The sequence below is a fragment of the Tupaia chinensis genome, unplaced genomic scaffold, assembly GCF_000334495.1.
Source record: "Tupaia chinensis unplaced genomic scaffold, TupChi_1.0 Scaffold000088_1, whole genome shotgun sequence".
In the NCBI taxonomy this organism is placed as follows: domain Eukaryota; kingdom Metazoa; phylum Chordata; class Mammalia; order Scandentia; family Tupaiidae; genus Tupaia; species Tupaia belangeri.
In genome coordinates, this window is record NW_006159550.1 from 4,729,764 (window position 1) to 4,746,221 (window position 16,458).

General features: G+C 43.6%; 1 protein-coding gene across 1 annotated transcript in view; it reads left to right on the plus strand.

Moving 5' to 3' along the window:
• Positions 1-1,722: 1,722 nt before the first annotated feature.
• AMPH (amphiphysin) overlaps positions 1,723-16,458 on the plus strand; it is a 175,697-nt gene continuing 160,961 nt past the window's right edge. Inside the window, exons 1-2 of the mRNA XM_006143037.1 lie at positions 1,723-1,837; positions 2,993-3,102. Coding sequence (XP_006143099.1) covers positions 1,723-1,837; positions 2,993-3,102 — 225 coding nt within the window. The remainder of the gene's footprint in view (positions 1,838-2,992; positions 3,103-16,458) is intronic.

The following is a 16,458-nucleotide window of genomic DNA, read 5'->3' on the forward strand; positions in this document are numbered from 1 at the left end:
TCATTGTCATCTTGCCTTTGTGCTTTGAGGAGACTTAGGACAACTTGAGCAAGGCCCTGTTAAGTGATCCTGGCCAACCACCCATATCTTTCAGAAGATGCCAGCTGCACAAGGGACCTCTGGTCTCTTGACTTGAGACAATCTGTACATTCAGCATCATGAACTAACAGGTTATTTTTTTCAAATCGCTAGATGGTATGTCCTCAGAAAGAGAGAGGGAGAAAGCACACCCCAGAGGGACACCACATCCCTCCTCCATTGCTCCATGCTATTGGGATTTGGGGTGCATGTGCACGTGCCTGGTGTGTTTTTCAAGTCACTAGGCCAGGACTTGAACTGTGGTCAGCCATGTGGAATCAGGCTTCTTTTAACCACCAGGCTACAGAGTTGGCCCAACAATAGGTTGTTAAAAGCATGGACCTTGATTTCTAGTCTGAGCTTTGTCACTCACTAGTCATGTGACACTGGGCCGTTGACTCCCAGTCATAAGCCTTGATTTTTCTCATCTTTAAAGTGAGTCTAATATGGCATTTACGTTAAAGGGTATTTGTGAGGGTTAAGTGAAATAAAGCTTGCAGCATATACTACACATGTTGACATTCAGTAAATGAGGTCCTTGTGATTAGACCCCCTGTTTGTCACTGAGGCAGGTGGAACTTTCATTTGTCCCTATTTAATATGACTCAGGGGTCCAGCTGGGCATTGGAGCCTGTCAGTGGTGGCTGACAGAGCAGATTGCTGACATCCTGGGCTCCCCCTTCCACTGGGAAAACAGCGCAGCTGAAACCACCCATCTGGCTTTCTTCTAGGACATTCTATAGGAGCCTCTGCCCCTTGTTCTCCAGCCTCCAAATCTGATTTGTACCTCTTTGTCCTTCATCTCTATTCGCCTTGTGGGGGTGAGCCGTAAATGATCAGGTCTTTGACTGCTCGGTCCGTTTGCTGTGCTGATAATCAAGAGGGGCTGACACAGAGGCTGAGGTCCTGATGGTGATTTCAGCAGGGTGCCTGCCGGAGTGCCCGTGGGCCAGGTTCTGAAACGCTGGCAGCTGGCAAGCGGCGTGTGCTGTGCCCACGAGGGCCCTGAGGAGGCTGGAAGACACAAGAACTGTACATTTGGACAGTGTGAACATGGGAAGGGCATGTCCTCTGTGACTTCAGATGTTCATTAAACACACCGTTACTAGATTCAGAATCTGTGATTTCCTTACCTCTTGCCATTTCCTGTTTGTTTGTGCCTGCCGGGATAAATTAAGTGCAGCGATTACAAGTGGAAGGATGCAAAACAAGCTGTGTACACAGGGCCCTTCTCTCGGAGCTGCTGAGTATGAAAACAGTGAGGGCCGTTGCTTCCTTTCATCCTGGAGGAACTGCCCGTTTACCCGCGTTGGCCCCTGGCCCTGGTGTGCCTGCAGAGACACACAGGGTCACAGGACTAACGCCAAACACGCACAGCCAGACGTGCACCGGCCACTTGTTAAGGCGACTTCTTCGAGATGTGAAAGTTGTTACATAATGTGTTGTTTTGAATCTCTTAACCTACAAACATGCCTTTAAAAGAAAACGCTGTGTCTCTTAGCCAGATGCTTACTAACCAGCTCCTCCTTCCCTCCCATGATGGCTCCTCTCTTTCCACCACCCCCAGAACTAAAAATAGCACTAATCAGAGTGTTTCAAAGGCCTGCACTGGTAGAATCTAAGGAAGGTCTGGCACTGGAGACAATGCCTTGGACCCAGAAGTTTCAGTTTTCTGAGCAAGCCGAGATGTTATTTAAAATCAGGCCACTAATAGCAGAACCAGGTTGTCGAAGATCAGCTTCCCACTCTGGAGTCACAGGCAAGGGTTTTGGGCAAGTGTATCCCACCACCATTTACCCCACTGGATGGTGCACGCCCATGGCAACCCTGGACTGGGAACGGCCACATGTCTGCTAACTGGCCTTGAGCTGTGGGCTGGGGAATCCTCCCTCTGGGCCGTCTGGGATGGCCTTTCTCTGGAATCTCCACCGAGAGTTTCCAGAAGATGCATACTTTACTTCAGCAACAAAGTCAACAGTAAGTTTTCTTAAAAATTCCTAGTAAGGACGAGCAGATGGCATAATGGTTACATTGCTGGACTCCTGTGTAGTCCACTGCGGTTTGAGTCCTGGATCCGGAGGCTTCAAATTCACAGCAGGTGTGTATGCATGCGTGCCCAAGGTCTCGAGAGAAGGGGTTGCAAGCATGGCCATACCCCCAGGGGGTGATTTCTCACTTTTTGTCTCTCTCTGTCTCTCAGGCAAGCACAAGTGCTCTACAGAAAAAAATCTCTCTCACATCCACAAAATGAAAAAAAAAAATTCCTAGTAGCCTTATGGTTACCTTGTCTTGCCATTTTTACCTTTTAAATGTTTCAGTAATCTTTTTATTTCCTCCTCACTATTCTTTTTCTTCACATCACTAAACACTACCTGAGGGTATTTTGTGTGTGTGTTCTGGTTTTCAGCGCCTCTCGTGTTAGAATATAAATTCCATGTGGAAGGGCCTTCATCCGTCTTGTCCACATTGTGTCTCTAGAGGTTAGAGCGGTTGCTGGGCAGGATTCACGCCCGCTCCAAGCCGTGGTGCCGGCCCTGCAGGGCAGGGAGTTGGGCCCTGACTGAATGGGTGTGCCTGGTCCTGCCCTGGGCTTGGCCCAGCCTTCCCCTTGCCTGTCTGTCATCACGGCTGTCTCAGCTGTCACACCCATCCTTCACTACAGACACAGTCTGTGCTCTGTGCTCTGTGCTCTGTCCTCGCCCGTGTGACCCTGCCCGTGTGACCCTGCTCGCATCTCCTCGGAGCATCCTCCTCGCTCTCAGGACCATGATGTGTGGCCCTCTACCCTGGTTCAGGTCTCTGTCCAGCCTCGCGTGGTGTCAGGGCTGCCCCATGCTCTCACAGCAGTGCCCCGGAGGTGGCGATGCTCGGCCCACACGCTCCCCTTTCCTGCCCCCTCACTTATTCACTGCAGCTTGCGTGAGCACTTACTCTGTCCTGAGCCCAGTCTTTGGTGCTCAGGATGCAGCAGCGCCCCAGACAGTGCCCTCTCCTTCATGGGCTTATGATGGACAGCAGAAACAGGTAACAAAAAGGAAACCCCTGGGACCAGCAGGTGGTGCAATGGTTATGCCGCTGGACTCCCACGCAGTCGACCACAGTTCAAGTCCCAGACCTGGTGGCTTAAAACTCATACTGGGCATGTGCATGTATGCCCAAAGTCCCAAGAGGAGACCGAAGGAGAAGGGATTGTGGCATGGCATCCCTCCTGGGGGGTGATTTCTTGCTTTCTGTCTCTTTGTCTCTCTCTGCCTCTCTGGTGAGCACATGCACCCTATAGCAAAAAATCTCTCTTTAAAAAAAAAAAAAGGTGACCATGACATAAGTAGTATAGGTGCTGGCTGGTGACATTTGCTCTGAAGGGAAATAAAGCGTAGCAGGGCACAGAGAGAGGGGTGGAGGAAGGAGAGGGCGCTGAGCTTTCCCCTTCCCTTCTCACTCTGAGTCCTCCTAGTCATGACCAGGAACAGTATATGTCATACGGGGCTCTCTTCCGTGCTTCTCTTGTGTTTATTTTTTAAAACATTTTTCCATTTATTGTTGTGATTTCAAGTCCCCAGGTCTAGGACTGGCACTGTGGTTGGCCCAAGGGGACTCCAGCGCCTCAACTGCCAGGCCGCCTACTGGCCCCATGCTTGTTTTTATTTTAGGAAAGCCAGAGACATCGCAAAGGGAGTCAAAGGTCTTCTTAAAGTTCATGATGTTCTTTTCTCATTTTTCCATTTATTGTTGTGATTTCAAGTCACCAGGTCTAGGACTGGCACTGTGGTTGGCCCTAACTGCCAGGCCGCCTACTGGTCCTATGCTTCTTTTTATTTTAGGAAAGCCAGAGACATCACAAAAGGAATCAAAGGTCTTCTTAAAGGTCAGGCTGTTCTTTTCCAGGTTAAGTTTTGTTCAATAACATTCTCATTTCAAAAGTTTGTACGTATTGGATACAATTTGGAAAATACTAAAAATTATATAATAAATTATATAGTTATAGTGAATGTATATACATATATATACACACATACAGTTATAATGAATACAATCCTGTCCTTACTGACTTTTAACAACTGGGAACATGTTTACTGCATAGCCTTCAGGTATGGACCATCATTTTCTTATAGCTTTATAACATTTTGTGACATAATGAAATACTGTGGATATTTAGAGATTCCGGATATATATTTAGTTATTACTAAGTGTAGTATTCTCTCCTGTAATATTCTTTATAACCTAACCTGTGGGAATTCTTTGAGGACAGCTGAAGTTCAGTTCCTCTAGAGGGGACTTGGGTTTGTCGAGGCCAGGCCTTTGGAGACCTCATCAGCAAGGGGAACTGTGGATTCACGAACTCAGCACGGCTTAAATTCAGGTCTCTGCGTGGGGTCAGATGGTGGCGGTGCAGTGGCAGTGTAGCTGGACTTACATGGGAAGGTGCCCAGTTGCATTGTGGGACCACCTTGTCCACACTGGGTGTGTGCACATGCCTGTGATCCTGGCTGGCTGAGGCTGGGTATGGCTCCCAGCACAAAGACTCTGTTGGGGGTGCCTGTTTCTCTATTTCCCTACCCTTTCTCTCAGAATAGTTAAGTGAACTTGAAATTCTCCACATGAGGTTCTGTCCATCAGCCCCACAGAGAATTAAACTACAGGCCTCAAATACAGTGAAGCCAGACTGTGCAGACCAGTTCAAGGAATGGGTTTCTTTCCATTTTCACTAGTACAAAAGTCAAAACAGACAGTTCTTGTGCTATCCTGTTGGGGACAGTGACACTGAAAATGTATTCCTGAGGAGGTCTCGACCTTATACAGGGATGGGGAGAAGAGATGTGAATGTTTTGTTAGTTCCTCTCCCTGGGTTGGTGTTATCTCTGCTTGATCCAACCAGTGCGCTGTCAACCAGAGGGAGTTCTAAAACTTCTCAGACCACTCTTCTTGGCCTCCTGGAAGTCCTTACTTCCTTGCTAGCTTAGCAATGCACCAAAGGCAATGTTTATTATTTTTTTGTCTGAAAATTTGGAGTGAGAGGGTTGTTCTTATAGCTCACCATAATGTAAAAAGTAGAAATGCCAGTAACATTTTTAACCAATTCCCTATTTTGGGATATTCAATTGATCTGTCTTGCTATTTTAAGTCAGGTTATAATGAGCATCCTTGTAGAGATATCTTTGAAAATATATCTGATAAATTCCTTAGAGTATTTATACAAGTAGAATTGCTGAGTCAGTGAGTATGGACATTTTTAAGGATTTTGATAGGTGCTGCCAAACTGTATTCCAGAAAGGCTGAATCACATTAGGCTCTCCCAGCAATGCTCATTTATCTATTTTTGGCCTCTAGAGACATGGCTTTGAATTCTTCCAAAACTTGATCCAAGGAAGGCGCGAGATGCCCTTGGGATAATTCAGGTCTCAGCTTCATGCAGTTTTCTGCTGCACCCTGGAGGCAGCCAGGAATCACTGTTGCCATAAATCCATGTCTTTTCTTGGATTTCAAAATGAGAAAGTCTTGATGGGTTTGATCAAAATGACTGACTGTGCACGTCTTCCTGGAGTCCTGAGCCAGTCTCAGTTGGGTAGGCGAAGTGCAGGAGTAGCAGTAATGGGCCATTCCATGGAGAAAGGGCCCACCTGAGTCTGCTGGTCTTCGGTGCCTCCAGGACATTACAGAGACGGATTCTAGTGATGCTGGGAGAACCACAGGCTCTTTGTAACCTCACTAGTAAGCCCAGTACTTGTAATAACTCTGATTAAACCTGTAAATGACCTGCCTTTTTCTGTAACGAAAGCAAAACTCCTTCTCCAGCATGCAGAGTTGGAGATGGACTCTGGGTTTGGGGTTATGGCCCCTTCCAGAGGGCTCTGCCATGATAACCAGTGGCTTCAACTATTACCGGTTTGAATTTGGCAATTTTATTTGATAGAAATTAAATCCTGGCAATTGAAGGCTTCATGAACTACAGTAAAAGCCCAGAAAACATTTAGTAAGGGCCCTAATATGAATATTGATTGCCCTTCCTAGGCTGTAGCTTATTTTGCAGTGGGGGCTTTAGAGCTCTGACTCAGTACATATATTTTAATGCACGCTACATTAAAACGGCATGTTTGAACCCTCGGGCCACGTTGTCTCTGACTATGTGTATTTGCATGTGTGCTCTGATGCATGCATGTAGGTTGCCCACATTCCCTTTGGCTCAGGATGGACACACTGGAGCAGTAATCACGAGACCAGAGATGGGCTGCTGTGCCATCAGCCAGAGCCTGGCAGGCAGGAGGCAGAGTGCAGTTCAGATGGCTCAGGAAACTTGTCTGGATGGATGGGCTGTAGAAATGTGAGCAGCATTAAGAAGCTCAACAGTGCATCAACCAGCAACAATAGCAAGAAAGGAAGAGGCCCGGGCAGAAAAGAGGACAGCTAAACCCAGTGGGAGCTGAGTTATAATGGAGGAGTCTCCAGACAGGGGTGAAGGGACCTAAGCACCGCCTGAAGCAGCTCCAAGCGGGGATGGAGTAGGGCCTGACTTTCAGCTCCTGGTGGTGTTTCCTGTGACCCCACTGTAAGTTAGAGGTGGGGCAGACTGGGTGATGCCATCCATTGAATGGTCAGTCTCTGGGTACAGGAAATGGCAGAGAATGGATTTGGGGCTGGCAGAACATTAGGTCTCTACAAGGCCTCAGTGTATGTGTGTTACCTAGTTTATTTTATTTAATTAGTTATTTGTCACCTTCATGATGAGTGATGGAGAAGAAGAGGAGAGAAAGCTTTAGCTTGTACTTGTCCAGCTCAGTTATAAACCTTCTCCAAAACTGTACTCTCCACCTTATTAGGGATGCTGATAAACTGGGTCATCAAAAAAGTCATGACGCTTCTTTGCATAAAAAACAGAAAAATGCGTCACGACTTCTGACGACCCAATGTTATCTACTAACCAGAACTGTACCTGACAGAAATTGTAATGTAGGGATTCTGCTTGGGAACACCTGCTCTTCCAGACCCTGCGTGGAGGGGTGGGTTGGGAAAGAGACGCAGAAGGGACACTTAAAGTGACTTGGTGACTTATCCAAGATGATAGCGCTTATACCTGGTTCAACCAAGACATCTACCTATTAGGGTATGTGGCTGAGAGCTGGCTCACTCCTGGGTGTTGTGCATGTTGGGTATGGAATGAAAATAATTACTCCTTAGGAATACATTTAAGGATTTGCCTCCATACACGTGAGAGCAGCTCTGCATCAGAATAATCCATGTAGACCTGCCTGCTCATGAAAGGCCTGCAGGTGATCCCAGTGACACCAGCTGAGGACCTCCATGTTAGAAATACGAGGGCTCCGCAGGTGCAGATTGGCACGGTGTGGCCCAGAGTTTCCTCCAAGTGCATTTGGTAGAGATCAGTCTTGCGTCAGCTGGATTCTCTGGTCATACAAAAACTAGTAAATACTGTACTACATTCTACATCTCTATCCTGAAGATTCAAAACGTACTTAGCCTATTAAGGCTGGATGAAGTCATCTAATTTCCTGGATAGTTTGGTTTGGGGATTAATTATTTAAGTTTATCCAACTAGTTATGTAACCCTTGAGTTTGGCTTTTAATACCCAAGAGAATATATGTTCAGTACATTTTCAGAAAGAAAGTACATTTTAGTTGCTCACACACACACATTGATTCCCGAGTAGAATGCAGACATTTCTTTATTTTTTCTTTTCCTAACAGTGTCTTGCTTAATATTTCATAAGTAGCCTAACTGTACAGCCATGGAGCAGTGTCTCCCCTCCCCTCTCCCTTTTCTTCGCCTCCTCCCTTCTTTTTCTCTCCCTTCAAGACCTCATGATTCAAATTCCATTGGTTCTTCCCCCCAGGGTCTTGGGTCCTTGGGTTGTGTCTGGAGAGATTTGAACTTTTGAGGTTCTGGGTATCCCTGGAGGATGCTTAGGCCCATCTGAGCCTTTAGAGAAGCACTTCTACACAGTGAAACTTCCTCCTGTTAATGCTGGCTGCAGCCTTTCACGGTGTAATTAAAGTATATTTTATGCTAATACAGTCAGTTGTGACTTACTAAGAGGCGATCAGGGAAAGGAAAAAGGAAAGAAGACAATGACCGGGAGAGAAAACGTGCATTTACCACAATTACAAGTTCAAAGGAAGCTGTGAGATTGTTCTTAACATTCACAGCTGCTCAGCCCAGGGCACACTTGTTGCCTTGCTCACAGCCAAGTACCGAGTGGGCATTGGTTGCTAGTTGCGTGTTTGGTTTTAGAGCAGATGCAAAAATTGGTTCAGTGTTAGTGACACTGTAGCAGGCAAACTCTTGGGCTAGAATCTATTTTTTAAGTTATGTAAAAAAAAAATCAACATAGGACATTTGACATGTAGATTTGCTCTTATTTACAACTATGACTGGTTTTCCAATCCCATGCTTGCGATATGAATTGCTTGAAAATGGTTCTGAAATACAAAACCAGATGCAGCTCATCTGGTTTCAGTTGTTGTTTCCTTATGAAAGGGTAGGGTCGTCCAGCAGGGGTTCTGAGCAAGCCAGTGATTACTTATCACTGGGGTCACGGTCAGGAAGAACTTCATGGATTTTACGGTTTCATTTATGGGAAATTGTTGAATGTCATTGAGCCAGAAATTCGAGTTTAATTCACATGTTTTGGACAAAAATGATTTCACTTCCTATAGAGAAGCTGGTAGAATCATCTTTTTATAAAAATCTAATCATGATGGTTTCATTAAAATGCAAATGAAACTACAGACAACCAGAAACTAGTCAATCATCGAGAACACTTAACTGTTTGAAAATTTTTTAGTCCATTGCTTTAAGAACATAAAGGAAATACTAAACAGAGATTATGTATTCATTTATTTATTTTTCTTAATTTTTTTTTCTTTTCTTCATGTTAATTGTTGTACATCTCCATAGCATATAATATAGTTTTTCAAAAACATGCGTTACATTGCCATCAAACCAAGGATATTACCATATACATCTTTTTCATCGGAGAACTTTACATTCTTATGTCTGTCAAATTCTTTCCCTCAAGTCCCTCCAACCTACCCTGCTATCCACCCCTTTCCCCTTTAGTGTCTGATAGCCACACTTGTCTTCTCTACCATTATATCTTTGGGTCTTTCAATTTCTATCACAGAGTGCAGACATTTGGTATATATTGAGTGGGGACATACAGCTTTGTCTTTCATAATCTTGCTTCACTTAGCATTAAATCATCTATGTTCATCAACTCTGTATCAGATAATGGGGGCTCATTGTTTCTTATGGCTGAGTTATATTCCGTAGTGTATATGTGCCACATTTTCAATTCCGTCATCTGTTCTTGGGCACTTGGATGGATTCCATCTGTTAGCAATTGTGAATATTGCTGCAGTGAACATGGATGTGCAAGTGTGTTTCCAACTAAGTATTTTCCTGTCCTTTGGGTAAATACCATGGAGCGGGATTATTGGATCAAATAGAAGTTCTATTTGTAAGATTTTGAGGAACCTCCTTATTGTTTTCCATACTGACTGTACCAATTTACATTCCCACCAGCAGTGTAGGGGGGTTCCCTTTTCACCACAGCCTTGCCAGCACTCGTTGTTCCATATTTTCTTGATCAGAGCCATTCTTTCTGGGGTGAGTGGTATTTCATTGTGGTTTTGATTTGCATTTCCCTTGTGATAAGAGATGTCCAACATTTTTTCAGTGCTTTTGGCCATTCATATGTCTTCCTTAGAAAGTATCTGTTTAAATTATCTGCCCATTTATAAACTGGATTATTTATTTTAGTGGATGAGCTGTTTGAGTTCCCTGTGTAGTCTGAATATCAGTCCCTTATCTGGATATCAATCCCTTACCAATCGCTGTGTAGTCCGGATATCAATTCCTTATCTTAGAAATATGGGCTCCCACTCTGAAGGTTGTATCTTCATTCTAATAATTGTTTCCTTTGCTGTGCAGAAGCTTTTAGCTTGATATAGTCCCACTTGTCAGCTATTTGTATTGTTGCCTATTCGTTAGAGATCTTATCCTTATTTAGGAAATCTTTGCCTACTCCAGTGTCCTCAAGTGTTTCCCTGTGTTTACCACCAGTTGTTTCTAGTGTTGGGCTTTACATTTAGATCTTTCATCCATTTTGAGTTGACTTTTGTTAATGGTGAGAGATAAGGGTCCAGTTTCATTTTTGTGCAGTTCATCCAGCACCATTGCTGAACAGACTTTGCATTCATTTTAGTAACTAGCACTCAGGGCATATCTCATGATGATTATGATTCCAGTCTGATCATCCTGATCTTGTCTGCATCTACATCAAATGCTAGAATAATGACTTTGGTTCTTTTGTTTGCCTGCAAGGTGCAACGTTCAGTTTGTGACTTACAGCAGGCTTTCTAAACTTTAATGCTCAGATGAATCGTCTGGGGGGTTTGTTAGATTGCAAATTCTACTCTGCTATAGGACTGAGATTCTGCATTTCTAACAAACTCTCAGGTGAGGCAGATGCTGCTGGCTGTGAGGCCCACTTTGAGTGGCAAGGACTTTGAGGAAGAAGTATAAATAGGATGAAAGGACTCCATCAAATAGACTCAGTTATTATTCCTTAATACGTTCATCCATGACAAATTTATTCTTGGAAGCTATGCAATAACAAGATTTAAAAATGTTTACTTCTTTCAGCCAACCTGGACATTATGTTCATCAGACTAAAATATCCTTCAATTTTATGACTCATCAAATATTGGTTACTATAAATTATGGCTTTAACAAATACACGGGAGTGGAAAGGAAAAGAAGACCAAACGTTTTAGCAAATAAATATATCTCGATCCTTTAAGCAGAAAGCAGAGAAATATGTCTATAGTATTTCACACAAGGGGCGGGCCCAGTGTTCCTAGTGAATCTAAAGTAATAATCTCATGAGAGTGCAGTGTCTGGAGAGAGGTTTCGTCCTAGAAATGTGGTCAGTTATTTGTATGAAGATGCCATCCTGGCTTTTTTCTACATTGATTTCTCTTATAGCCCCTGTGATTTACACTGCCACCCATGGACATGAAACACTGCCAATAGGAAGTTATTTGTTGCTTACATTTATTATACTCAGGATTTAATAGATGTTAATGTAAAAGGTTTCAAATGAAGCTACCCTTTTAGTAGAACAGAAGTTGAGTTGTCATAGTTTTAGTTTTCTGTTCTGAAAGTTTGACTTCTTGTCTCTAAAGGCTTTGGAGTGGGATGTAGCGTACTTTGTTTATTTCCCTTTTATTTAAAGATTGCCGGTGAAGATGCATGAACAAGTACAACCAACCATATATTTGGAAAAATCAAAAGGTTTTTAAATCAAAAACTGCTTGGCTCTTCTGCATCTTTTACACTTTCATATAAATTTTAGAATTGACTTATCAGTTTCTTCACAAGAGTCTACTGGGATATTGGTTGCGATTGTCTTCAATTCCCAGTGGAGGAAAATCTACTACTGACTGATATTGATGAAACTATGTTGTGCTAACTCCTGTGATAAAAGTCTTGTGGTCATTAAACAGGGCAAACAACTGCCCTTTGAAATGCCTCCAGCTGAAGACTGGAAACACCCTACTAAGCACTTTTTAATGATCAGTGTCCTTTGCCAACCACAGGCTCTATGTGCTTGAAAAGCATGGTATTGGCAAAACCCCATTGTTGTGGGATTAGTATACTCAGACTTGCTCGTTGTGCAAATCCTTTGTGGTAGGATGAATTGCACTGGTTTGTTTTTAGATGAGTTCCACATGTGACACAACCATGGCACTTCTGTGTATAGAAATGTGTTGGATGGTTTTTACTCGTTGCTTCTCAGACAGGGAAAGGTAGTGGAAGATTTTGAGCCAGGAATTTAGAGACCCAGATTCTATTCCAGGATTCCCTATGGGGAGGGTTAAGGGAAACCAGCATGGGGTGGTAAAACCAGCAGCAGTGGAAAGTTCTGGGGACATTTCACTTCTAGGCCAGAAGAGGAAGGAGAGGGAGCTGGTATCAGGCATAGAGAAGATGTCACTGTGGAGAGGCCACCCAAAAGGGAGAGGATGCAGCTTCAGCTGATGGCAGCTGGCTGGGAGGGAGGCAGGGGAACCAGCCTCAACCTCCCCATCCTCCTGCAATCCCAGCTTCAGCTGATAACTCCCCATTGGATGACTGGAGGGCCAAGTAGGATGCAGTCCTTTACGTGCCAGCTCCCTGGAGCACTGAGCAGGGTTGAGTGTGGTTCCGAGGGGCAAATATGAGATTGCCCTACAAAAGTGGTCTGCTAATATTTACAGATGAGGTGACAGTTGGCAAGTTTCTGTTCCTGAAGCACTGTTCACTTATACATACGCAGGAATTATAGGAATATCACCCTGGATCCCCAGAATACAAGTATATTCTTCCCACTCATCTGTCATGCAGTGATTCCTATGTACCAAAGGTGCTCCTTAAAACCTCCCCCAGAGGGACCAGCAGATGGCATAGCAGTTACATCTCTGGACTCCCACATGGTCGACCACGGTTCGAGTCTTGGACCCAGTGGCTTGAAAATCATACTGAGCATGTATGCATGTGTGCCCAAGATCCTGGGACGAGAATGAAGGAGAAGGGGTTGCAGCATGACCATTTCCCCTGGGAGTGATTTCTCACTTTCTCTCTCATTGTGTCTGTCTGTCTGTCTCTCTCTCTGGTGAGCATGCACACCTTAAGGCAAAAACCTCAAAAAAACCCAACACCCCCCCAAACAAACAAAAAACCCTCTCCTAGGTGTAGTTAAGGTGCTGGACTCCTACATGGCTGACTGTGGTTTGAGTCCTGGACTTGGTGGCTTGCTTTCTCACTATCTCTCTCTCTCTCTTCTATGTCTCTCTCTGGTGAGTGCACATGTTCTAGCAAATTAAAAAATAATAAAATAATATATATGGGACCAGTAGATGGTATAATGGTTATGTCCCTGGACTCCCACATTGTTGACTGCGGTTTGAATCCCAGACTCACTGGCTTAAAACTCACACTGGTGTGTGGGTGGGCATGCCCTAATCCCGAGAGGAGAATGGAGGAGAAGGGATTACAACATGGCCATCCCTCCTGGGGGCTGATTTCTCGCTTTTTGTCTCTTTGAGTCTTTCTGTCTTTCCAGCAAGAGCATGTGCTCTATAGCAAAAATCTCTTAATAATAATAATAAATGAACGAAAAATTCCCCTAAAGTATCCCCAAAGACAAATGAGAGAGTCCCCTTGATGTTGCCCAAAGCAGCCTACAGTTAGCACAATATTTCTTCGAAGTCCTGATGCTATTTTAAAAACTGATGCAGATTTTGTATTCAACTTTATCTAATTTCTGTGTTATTCATATGAGCATGGATATTTCAGGTCAAGAAGCCCAAATAAAGTCTGAAATGTGGGCCTTCCAGAAAACTGTGTTTAATAGCTTCTCTTCTTTAGTACTGTGCTTCATGCTGATCAGGCTTATAATAGCTCCAGAAAACAGAAAACCTGGGCATAAATAGAAGTGCAGAAATGTGTGTAGAGCTAGTGTTTGATTTACCTGTTCACTCATTCATTCGTCTATGTCGATGGCCTGTTGTGCAGTGAGTATTTGCAGCGTAGGGTGCCCCAAGAGCCCAGAGCTCTGCGCTCTGACATAGGTGTGCCCCAGGCAGCCAGACCCAAGGAGCTGCATGTTTCAAGTATCTTTTTATTATTACACGTTTTAAGGTTTATTCATTTACTTCTTCCTTGACTGAAAGAGCCAGAGAGAGAGAGAGACAGCACCCTACGCAGGTTTTGATGTTGCAGTCACCCCCAGCCTCAGCTGGGGCTACGCTCAGGGAACTCTCCAGACCATGTGGGTCAGCCTTGGCGAGCAGCACTAGTGTCCATCCTCATTATTATAGTTCAGGATGCATTATTTATTTATTATCGTGTGTGTGTGTGTGTGTGTGTGTGTGTGTCTAGTGTTTTTAGATGGGGGTCTCATTGCGTTGTGATTCTCTTCCTCAGCCTTCCCAGTAGCTGGGACTATAGGCATGAGCCACTGTGTCAGACTATTTAGGGTGAGCTGGGAATTGAACCCAGGCCTCCCAGGCAGCCTCGGTTTGGCAAGCAGTAGCACCCAACATGTGCTAGCATAGCTGGGCCTTTCTGTGATATCTTATGTTGTCCTTCCGTTCAAGCATTCAAGAAAAGCTATGCAGACAACCAGAGCTTCTTGAGCACAGATCTTTAGAAAACAACCACAGAACAAAGTGATCTAAAAATACTGCATCCATACTATAGTAGGAGTCATTTCGGAGGAAGTCTGGTTTGGTTTTCAGTATATTAGAAATTACCTTTGACTTTTGTCTGTTTTAGACTTCCATTCAAACTGAACTTTGTGTAAAGTTTTTTAAAATTATTTTTAAATAAGGTTTTTGTTATTTTTGAATCAATATACACTAAAAACAGGAACAATCAATGAAACTGCTTTGGGGATTGTACCTTCTAATAGATCTGTCTGAAATCCTTGGCAATTAAGAGCCTGGCACTTGAGGTCTACTGCATGACTTTTGGGGGACCATTTACGAGCCCATGGAAGTTTGGTTATACCCCAATTTAAGATTATACAGAAAATCTCCAGTCTCCCACTGTGAAGTGATGCAGAATCCTTTTTGAAAAGGCTTTCTCTTTTCTTCATTCATAATGTATTTGTGAGGCAGGGAGAAGCAAATTACCTAGAAGTGTTTTTAATAAAAGTAGGAGGAAACTCTGTTCAAAGAAGGTGGGTGACCTTCCTGATGTCACTCAGTGGCCCCAAGTGGAACTGCATTGGAAATTTGTTGTGAAGATTCTGGTCATGCAATTTTTTCACATATACACACAAAGATAATAAAAATAAATGAAAAAAAAATACTGAAAGTAAAAGAAAAAAAGAACAACCTGTACTTTCAAATAACTTTTAGCATCAAAAATAAAATCTAAATTGCGATAAAACAAGATGTTCTTGGTATGAAGCCAGATTCCACCCTCAGTCCCCAGGCCCAGATTTTCCTGATTCAAGAAGAGATGCATTAGCAGATGTGATGGTGTTTGGTTTGAATGAAGGTCCATGGAAGGACTCTACTTCCTGCTGCTACAAGACTCTTCTCAAATGCTTCAGATAGTGTAAAGGAGTCACCAGTAGAAATGATTTCTAGACACCGAGGCTTGCGTTCTAGCTTGCTTGGTGGCATTGCCAATGTCGCTGGCACAAGTATTATTCTCAGAGCTGAGGGATGACCTAAGAGACATTGACTGAATTGCAGAAGGAGAATTGCTGGCAAATCACATTCTAACTAAAAATACCCATAAAGGGTTCTATTAGCTCTAAAAGATCCTTCTGTATGGAAGGTTGAAGATGTGACCCTCAATGCACTTAACTCTTCTTAGATTCTCATTTATTGGGCTAGCTGGATGGCATAAAATCTAAGCTCCCTGTCAACTCTTTCATATTGCAACTTAGAGGGAAGATACTAAATCTAGGTTAAGAGAAGTCTGGTATGGGGCTGGCAGGTGGCGTGGTGGCTAAAGGCGCTGGATTCCCACATGGCCGACCACAGTTCGAGTCCTGGACCTGGCGGCTTGCTTTCTCTCTCTCTCCCTCTGTCCCTCTCTGGTCAAACTGAAATAAACAAATTTATAAATAAAGTTAAAAATAAAATAATTCTTAAAAAAAAAAGAGAGAAGTCTGGTATGAACACGGAGAATCTCTGTTCAGTAAATCTGGGGAATTCAAGAATGTGAGATTCTTAAAGGCGTGGGGAGGAGAAAGTGCTCCATCAATAGTGATCTCATACGATATTAATGACTATCATGTGAACAAGTATGTGTGGGAAACACAGGGTTAAATAAGATTGCACACGTTTCTTCATTGCAGGGCTTCTTGGAACCTTTGATATGTTCATATTGATGGAACAATTATAAAAGGATTATAAATTATGTCAGGTAGGATGCCAGTAATTACTGTTCTATACAGTTTCCATCTCTATAAATTGATTTCAGCATTCCTATTTGCTTGTATCTGTGAATTCTTTGAATTCTTTTTATTTTCTTTTATTGTTATTATTATTTTTTTGCTGTAGGGTGCGTGCGCTCGCCAGAAAGACAGAGAGAGACAGAGATAGAAAGTGAGAAATCACCCCCCAGGGAGGATGACCACACTGCAATCCCTTCTCCTTCATTCTCCTCTTGGGATCTTGGGCACGCACGCACACACGCCTGGTGTGAGTTTAAGACACCGGGTCCGGGACTCGAACCGTGGTTGACTACATGGGAGTTCAGTGACATAGCCATTATGCCAACTGCTGGTCCCTGAATTCTTTTTAGAACTGGTCATAATGTCTTAGCTGTTCCCTAATTAGTGAGTTAAAACATAATCATTG